This window comes from Oncorhynchus nerka, linkage group LG6, assembly GCF_034236695.1.
Source record: "Oncorhynchus nerka isolate Pitt River linkage group LG6, Oner_Uvic_2.0, whole genome shotgun sequence".
NCBI lineage: Eukaryota > Metazoa > Chordata > Actinopteri > Salmoniformes > Salmonidae > Oncorhynchus > Oncorhynchus nerka.
In genome coordinates this window covers 77,743,014-77,751,964 of record NC_088401.1, presented here as the reverse complement: position 1 = coordinate 77,751,964, position 8,951 = coordinate 77,743,014, and the positions used below count along the sequence as shown (strand labels likewise).

At 44.2% G+C, this 8,951-nt stretch overlaps 1 protein-coding gene across 1 annotated transcript; it reads right to left on the bottom strand.

Annotated features, from left to right (window-relative positions):
* Window positions 1–107: 107 nt before the first annotated feature.
* On the bottom strand, window positions 108–1,716 carry pin4 (protein (peptidylprolyl cis/trans isomerase) NIMA-interacting, 4 (parvulin)). The gene is made up of 4 exons (XM_029647384.2): window positions 1,542–1,716; window positions 1,296–1,369; window positions 1,035–1,154; window positions 108–579 (listed from the first exon to the last, which is right to left on the bottom strand). Exons 1-4 carry the CDS (start codon window positions 1,618–1,620, stop codon window positions 421–423), a joined length of 432 nt encoding a protein of 143 aa, XP_029503244.1. The 5' UTR covers window positions 1,621–1,716; the 3' UTR covers window positions 108–420.
* Window positions 1,717–8,951: the final 7,235 nt, after the last annotated feature.

The window sequence follows — 8,951 nt, the reverse complement described above, 5'->3', positions numbered from 1 at the left end:
GCAAGGTAATATCAAACATTAATTGTATCATGTTTGTTCTGAAAGCAGTGGACAACTTTGTATCCAAAGTATGTTTCTGCAACAAACTCAATGGGCATTCATTCACATACATTTGACAATGTTTGTTTAATTGACCACCAGTGTAAAAAATTACACCACTTTTTATTAGCTATAGACAGGAGTACATACATCTTAATAGCCTGTGTCTCTTTACAGAGCATTTAATTTTGAGCTTTTGTTGTGCCATTATCAGGACATGAAAAACATTATGCAAGAAAAAAAAAAAATCTCCTCTGAGAGAAAGCAGAGTGTCCCAATGTCAACGTGAAGAGTAGTGGATATTTCCTTCGGGTCATTCTTCTTCTTCGATGGGGTTTAACGGCAGTTATTAATGGGTCATTACCGCCACCAGCCTTCGGGTCATTTCTTCCCTTCCACCATGATGATGTGGTAGCCAAACTTGGTCTTGACGGGGGGGTCAGTGTAAATGGGTTTGTCCATGGTGCTGTTGGGTAGGGCGAAGGCAGCGTCCTGGAAGGGTCCGGTCATAGACCCTCTTATCATCCAGCCCAGATCACCCTGTCACCACCAGGATAATACTACAGTCAATATTGCCACAGTCACACAAGGCTAAAACGGGTGTATTCATAAGTCAGACACTGTTGCAAAATGTTTTGCAATGGAAACGATTCACTCCAAAATGGGAAATATTGGACAGATTCGGGTAGGTCTCTCCCATTTCATTGCTTTTACGTCTGTCTTGTTCCCAGAGTAAACGGTTTCCGTTGCAAAAAGTTTTGCAACAGATAAGAGCGTCTGCTAAATGACTTAAATATGTAAAATGTTCCAACAGTCTGTGACAAATGAATATTCCCCCCAGTTCTCTCACCCTAACAACAATATTGAAAAACTAGACAGCAAGACAAAGAGGATGCCATCCAGTGGACCTTTTAGGTACTAGCAGACAGCACCCTATACATGATAAACCAATAGGTTCATGTATGTTAGTTGGTGCATGGGAACTGCTCTCTTACCCCTTGTCTGGCTTTGTCTTCACTGTACTGTGAGGCCACTTCACTGAAGCGAACCCCAGCCTTCAGTTTCTCCATCGCCTCCATACATTTACCATGTTTTTCACACAGGATATGTCTGACCTGGGGAATACGTTAAAACAGTATAGTCAGTCAATTTAACTAGCTGTCTATACTTACATAAGAACACATACAGTGTAGCTAAAGACTATATGGTGTAGCTAGAATGTAGCATTGCATAGAGTAACTAACATAGCTATCCACCTTAACAGAAGTGCCTCCTTTAATCGTCTTCTCTTCCTTTTTGTCTTTGTCACCACCCCCCGCAGCAGCTCCACCTGAATGATAACATTCAACATAATAACATGACTTACATGGAGATAACTAACGTTTCCTAGCTGCTAACTAACTGCCACTGAACTGCACACAGGCTGTGTATTTCAGTTGGCAAGCTAGTTAGCATGTTCTCAATCCAACATGCTTTGTCGATTTAATGAAGAATAAACAGACCTTTCCCTCCCTTGCCACCTTTCCCTGCCTCCTTGCCACCTTTCCCTGCCTCCTTGCCACCTTTCCCCTTAGGTGGCATTCTTGAAAATACCCTTAACTGAAAATGAATTGGACAACAGGAAAGAGATCTTCCAGCTATCCAGCTACCACAAGGCAAGATTGTCTTCTTCTTCGGTGGGGATTATAAGCGGTTGATATCCAACGATATGGAGCATTACCGCCACCTACTGTACTGGAGTGTGGGCCAGAGACACGGATATGCTAACTCCTACCTGCCAGCCCGGTTGCTCTTAAAAAAGATACAACATTTTAGACTATATCTAATGACGGAAAGTCTGCTCAATCCAAGATTACAACCAAATGACTACAGCATTAACACAAACATAGAGGAGGCAGGTGGCAGTGGGAGGATGTAGGGATCTGGTCTGTCTGCCTGATATATATTTTTTTATTTTTTTATTTCACCTTTATTTAACCAGGTAGGCAAGTTGAGAACAAGTTCTCATTTACAATTGCGACCTGGCCAAGATAAAGCAAAGCAGTTCGACAGATACAACGACACAGAGTTACACATGGAGTAAAACAAACATACAGTCAATAATACAGTATAAACAAGTCTATATACAATGTGAGCAAATGAGGTGAGAAGGGAGGTAAAGGCAAAAAAGGCCATGGTGGCAAAGTAAATAAAATATAGCAAGTAAAACACTGGAATGGTAGTTTTGCAATGGAAGAATGTGCAAAGTAGAAATACAAATAATGGGGTGCAAAGGATAAAAATTAATTCATTAATTAAATACAGTTGGGAAAGAGGTAGTTGTTTGGGCTAAATTATAGGTGGGCTATGTACAGGTGCAGTAATCTGTGAGCTGCTCTGACAGTTGGTGCTTAAAGCTAGTGAGGGAGATAAGTGTTTCCAGTTTCAGAGATTTTTGTAGTTCGTTCCAGTCATTGGCAGCAGAGAACTGAAAGGAGAGGCGGCCAAAGAAAGAATTGGTTTTGGGGGTGACTAGAGAGATATACCTGCTGGAGCGTGTGCTACAGGTGGGAGATGCTATGGTGACCAGTGAGCTGAGATAAGGGGGGACTTTACCTAGCAGGGTCTTGTAGATGACATGGAGCCAGTGGGTTTGGCGACGAGTATGAAGCGAGGGCCAGCCAACGAGAGCGTACAGGTCGCAATGGTGGGTAGTATATGGGGCTTTGGTGACAAAACGGATTGCACTGTGATAGACTGCATCCAATTTGTTGAGTAGGGTATTGGAGGCTATTTTGTAAATGACATCGCTAAAGTCGAGGATTGGTAGGATGGTCAGTTTTACAAGGGTATGTTTGGCAGCATGAGTGAAGGATGCTTTGTTGCGAAATAGGAGGCCAATTCTAGATTTAACTTTGGATTGGAGATGTTTGATATGGGTCTGGAAGGAGAGTTTACAGTCTAACCAGACACCTAAGTATTTGTAGTTGTCCACGTATTCTAAGTCAGAGCCGTCCAGAGTAGTGATGTTGGACAGGCGGGTAGGTGCAGGTAGCGATCGGTTGAAGAGCATGCATTTAGTTTTACTTGTATCTAAGAGCAATTGGAGGCCACGGAAGGAGAGTTGTATGGCATTGAAGCTTGCCTGGAGGGTTGTTAACACAGTGTCCAAAGAAGGGTCGGAAGTATACAGAATGGTGTCGTCTGCGTAGAGGTGGATCAGAGACTCACCAGCAGCAAGAGCGACCTCATTGATGTATACAGAGAAGAGAGTCGGTCCAAGAATTGAACCCTGTGGCACCCCCATAGAGACTGCCAGAGATCCGGACAGCAGACCCTCCGATTTGACACACTGAACTCTATCAGAGAAGTAGTTGGTGAACCAGGCGAGGCAATCATTTGAGAAACCAAGACTGTCGAGTCTGCTGATGAGGATGTGGTGATTGACATTGAGTCGAAAGCCTTGGCCAGATCAATGAATACGGCTGCACAGTAATGTTTCTTATCGATGGCGGTTAAGATATCGTTTAGGACCTTGAGCGTGGCTGAGGTGCACCCATGACCAGCTCTGAAACCAGATTGCATAGCAGAGAAGGTATGGTGAGATTCGAAATGGTCGGTAATCTGTTTGTTGACTTGGCTTTCGAAGACCTTAGAAAGGCATGGTAGGATAGATATAGGTCTGTAGCAGTTTGGGTCAAGAGTGTCCCCCCCTTTGAAGAGGGGGATGACCGCAGCTGCTTTCCAATCTTTGGGAATCTCAGACGACACGAAAGAGAGGTTGAACAGGCTAGTGATAGGGGTGGCAACAATTTCGGCAGATCATTTTAGAAAGAAAGGGTCCAGATTGTCTAGCCCGGCTGATTTGTAGGGGTCCAGATTTTGCAGCTCTTTCAGAACATCAGCTGAATGGATTTGGGAGAAGGAGAAATGGGGAAGGCTTGGGCGAGTTGCTGTTGGGGGTGCAGTGCTGTTGACCGGGGTAGGAGTAGCCAGGTGGAAAGCATGGCCAGCCGTAGAAAAATGCTTATTGAAATTCTCAATTATGGTGGATTTATCAGTGGTGACAGTGTTTCCTATCTTCAGTGCAGTGGGCAGCTGGGAGGAGGTGTTCTTATTCTCCATGGACTTTACAGTGTCCCAGAACTTTTTTGAGTTAGTGTTGCAGGAAGCAAATTTCTGCTTGAAAAAGCTAGCCTTGGCTTTTCTAACTGCCTGCCTAGAATGGTTTCTAGCTTCCCTGAACAGCTGCATATCACGGGGGCTGTTCGATGCTAATGCAGAACGCCATAGGATGTTTTTGTGTTGGTTAAGGGCAGTCAGGTCTGGGGAGAACCAAGGGCTATATCTGTTCCTGGTTCTAAATTTCTTGAATGGGGCATGTTTATTTAAGATGGTTAGGAAGGCATTTAAAAAAAATATCCAGGCATCCTTTACTGACGGGATGAGATCAATATCCTTCCAGGATACCCCGGCCAGGTCGATTAGAAAGGCCTGCTCGCTGAAGTGTTTCAGGGAGTGTTTTACAGTGATGAGTGGAGGTCGTTTGACCTTGTCTGAAAATGTTGTAGTTTGGAATTGAAATTTCTGAATTTTTGGTGGTCTTCCTAAGCCAGGATTCAGACACAGCTAGAACATCCGGGTTGGCAGAGTGTGCTAAAGCAGTGAATAGAACAAACTTAGGGAGGAGGCTTCTAATGTTAACATGCATGAAACCAAGGCTATTACGGTTACAGAAGTCGTCAAAAGAGAGTGCCTGGGGAATAGGAGTGGAGCTAGGCACTGCAGGGCCTGGATTCACCTCTACATCTCCAGAGGAACATAGGAGGAGTAGAATAAGGGTGCGGCTAAAAGCAATAAGAATTGGTCGTCTAGAACGTCTGGAATATATAGGATCAAAACTTGTGGAGGAATACAAATAGCATAAATAGGAAAGTGTGCTTCAGTGGGTCTCTCTGGGTGGGAGACTGTTAGATGACTAATGTGATGTAAATGTTGAGCAGCTTCACTGCAAGTTTTAATAATCAATATATATTTGTTTGTTTTTTACAAATAAGGAAAAAAAAGTGTGTTCTACTCAATATACTCTGTAAACTAATTTCCTGTATCCCCTTCTCCTTCATACCAGATCTCTGATACTGCCCACACTGTAGCAATACATGCTCCACTGTCTCTCTTTCCTGGCAACAATCACACTTTCCTGTTGGATGCATTCCTATCACATTTATGGTCTTATTCAACCAGATGTGTCTCATTCCTAATATAGTAAAACCTAGCCTCCTCTCTTCTGTCGCTTCCTTCCGTCCTCCCCGACTTTCCTCTGTACTTGAAATAAATGCCTGCCCTTAGTATCTCTATTCCACTGCTCCTGCCATCTCTGCACCATCAGTGTCCATATCAGGCTTTTTGCCTCTGCCTTGCTCATTGAAACTACCACATCAACATCCCCACTACTAAGTGCTTGTTTAGCCAGTACATCAACTGCCTCATTCCCCTCCACCCCAACATGGGCTGGGACCCAAGTAAATTTTATCTGTAACCCATCTGTCTAATCCTGCCATGGGTTTGTAACACCTCATTATGCAGGTCTCTGCTACATGACCTAAAGGACTGGAGACTCATCAACACTGCACATGAATCAGATCAAATAACTACTCTGTCTGGCTTGACTTCCTCCACCCACTGCAGGGCCAACAGTATGGCCATCAGCTCTGCCGTATATACAGCCAGATGATCTGTAATACGTTTCCTGACTCCCCCCCCCCCCACCCACATTCCTGCACTACAAATGCTGACCCAGTATATCCTTGGATCTTTTGAACCATCTGTGTAAATGGCCACAAAATCCTGATACACAGTATCCAGACGTCTATTAACAAATCAGATGGATCAACACCCTCCCTATCTTTCTGTAGTCTCTCCAATACTTCTAGATCAACTACAGGAGCCGGGAGTAGCCATGGTGGATTTACAGGAATAGCTACCGTTGGACTAAACTCCCTTCCATACAGTGCCATCTCCTTCGCCTGGGTATTAGCCACCCACCCAAAGCTTGCATTTTGTCTTCACTCATGTTCCCAGCATGCCGGCAAAATTCCTTTCGAAGGATGAGACCCAATGTCGCTGTAGGTTGACCCAATAATTCTTTAAATATGTTATTTTGCGCACACATTTCACATTTTGACTATACGTCAGCTACTGTTGCCTGTAGGTATGGTGACTAAACAGTCTCACACAAAAACAATTAAAAAACACCAAGAAGATGGAGGCAAAATGAACATCAACTATATACATACAAATAGAAGATGAAAGGAATGTGAATATGGCACACAACCCAACTGAACCAAACATCACCAATCAATAACACAGATAGGAGTAAAAGATCCAGTCAGAAACAAAAAGAAAACTCTTACTGTGAAGAAGCAATGAACATGTAGTTTGCCCACACATCCAGAAACTATCAGCTAAACCTTAATCCTGATTCTTTAACATTTCAACAGATAATGTTACTTGAGTTATATTACTACATTTACCTTTTTGATTCACAATCATTCCTTCATCAAATGTACTAACTCCTGCAGTTTCTAACACCCAAAATAGTTGAACAATTAACTATAGTGTTTCCCACATCCATCCCATTATCTCCAATTAACTATAGTGTTTCCCACATCCATCCCATTATCTCCAATTAACTATAGTGTTTCCCACATCCATCCCATTATCTCCATAGCTGGAGAAACATTCATATTTACTTTTTACAATAGTAAACTTATCATTATGAGGAGGACCATTCAATTCAGTTCTTATGTCATATATTGCACATTCATGTTCTCCCAACACATTTTTATTTAATTCACTTCTGCATTTAGTGTTACCTAATGCCAACATTCTGCATTCTGTTACACCAAGGAATGTAGTATTTTCTCTGAATACATTGAACATTTAACACATTCTTCAAATTATGCAAGTTCAGGTACTATTAAAAGATCAGAGAAAGGTGATTTACTACACAAAATGCAATTGTCCATCCTATGTTTAGCTGTTGTGTACTTTGCCCACTTATACAAGTCATTCTTTACTGCTTTTCTACATGTTTGGTCAATGTTTGATTCTGGAGTAGTTTCTTCATTATGGCTACCCCAGTTAACAGATGTCCAGATTTTCTGCATCAACCCACTTTCTTGCGGTCTTGTTATTGTCTTAGTTGGTGTACTAGTCTCTAAGAGAGCTGAAAAGTCAATTGTGGGGAAATACCCCTCTTCTCCTCCTCCTCCTCCTCCTTGTGGGGTCTCCCCTTCTGTTCCTTCCCCAGAGGTTCCCTCCTCTGACCGGACTGGGCTTCCATCTGGAAAGGCATTGATTTCAGGGAAGAGCCGTTCCCATTCTGTCTTGCGGTCTTGTTATTGTCTTAGTTGGTGTACTAGTCTCTAAGAGAGCTGAAAAGTCAATTGTGGGGAAATACCCCTCTTCTCCTCCTCCTCCTCCTCCTTGTGGGGTCTCCCCTTCTGTTCCTTCCCCAGAGGTTCCCTCCTCTGACCGGACTGGGCTTCCATCTGGAAAGGCATTGATTTCAGGGAAGAGCCGTTCCCATTCTGTAGGTGGTACTTCGGGGTCCCACTGCAGAGGGCTTCCGTCAGGGAGGTCTGCCACACCAGGTATGTCATTAGGGGTAGCAGGCATGTCACTCTCCCCCAACCCCGGACTCTCTGGATATTCAGGAGAGAGTGTCTGTTAGCTGTTGGAAGATGCTCCAAGATCCACTTCTCCTTTGGTTTCTTCCTGGCTCCTGCCTGGCCCCTGCCTGGGCCCTGCCTGGCCCCTGCCTGGGCCCTGCCTGGCCCCTGCCTGGCCCCTGCCTGGGCCCTGCCTGGGCCCTGCCTGGCGCATCGTTCTCCTCTGTTCCCGTTCCCTTTGGACACCCACCTGATGTATCAGCATTCTCTGCGTTTTCATGACCTAGTGGATGTCTCTTCCTTTCCGACGGGACTTTGGTACAGTGGTTTAGATAGTACCATGTGTTGCTTCCTTTCACCTGGACAGCAGTTGACGTTGTTCGAGCCACCTTGTAGGGACCCTCCCTCCAGGGCTCATTCCATTCTTCCGGAACACTAGGACCTGGTCACCTTGGATCACCAGACGTGGAACCTCTGGTCCTGGTTCAGGTTTCTGCCTTCTTTCTGTGAGGCATTCAAACTTAGAGACTTATGGCCTCAGTTCTATGATTACACCATACACCCTCTTACTTCCATCACTCATCACACAACAAACTGACATTCCAGCTGAAGCTGGTGACCCCCTCTCCTTCTGGTCCCGAAGAGAGATATGTTAGTGTAACAGTACAACTTTAAACCGTCCCCTCGCCCATACCCGGGCGCGAACCAGGGACCCTCTGCACACATCAACAACAGTCACCCACGAAGCATCGTTACCCATCGCTCCACAAAAGCCAGAACTTGCAGAGCAAGGGGAACTACTACTTCAAGGTCTCAGAGCAATTGACGTCACCGATTGAAACGCTATTTAGCGCGCACCACTGCTAACTAAGCTAGCCGTTTCACATCCGTTACATTAGCATCAGACTTGGAAAGCAAAAACAAAACATAACAGTATTGACAATGTGATATGTTATGCATAAATATTTTCATGAACACCGAAATCTGAGATCATGACAATTCCTACTCTCTCTTCACCTAACTCTATGCCTCCAGGATACTTTTCTGCTGGACTCCACAAAAATAAAAGCCCTAATAAGCTTCCTCACGCTTCCACCCAGTCTTCCCCTTTTGGCCCCAGGTTCTGAGAGGTGTTCCCAAATCATGTCATTTTCACTTTGTTTCCCATCTGCTCCATTTCAACATAATCTCTTCTTGAAGTAATTCAACACTGTATATGCTTTCACATCAATGCCTTCAACATGTTGTTTAGAGTACAAT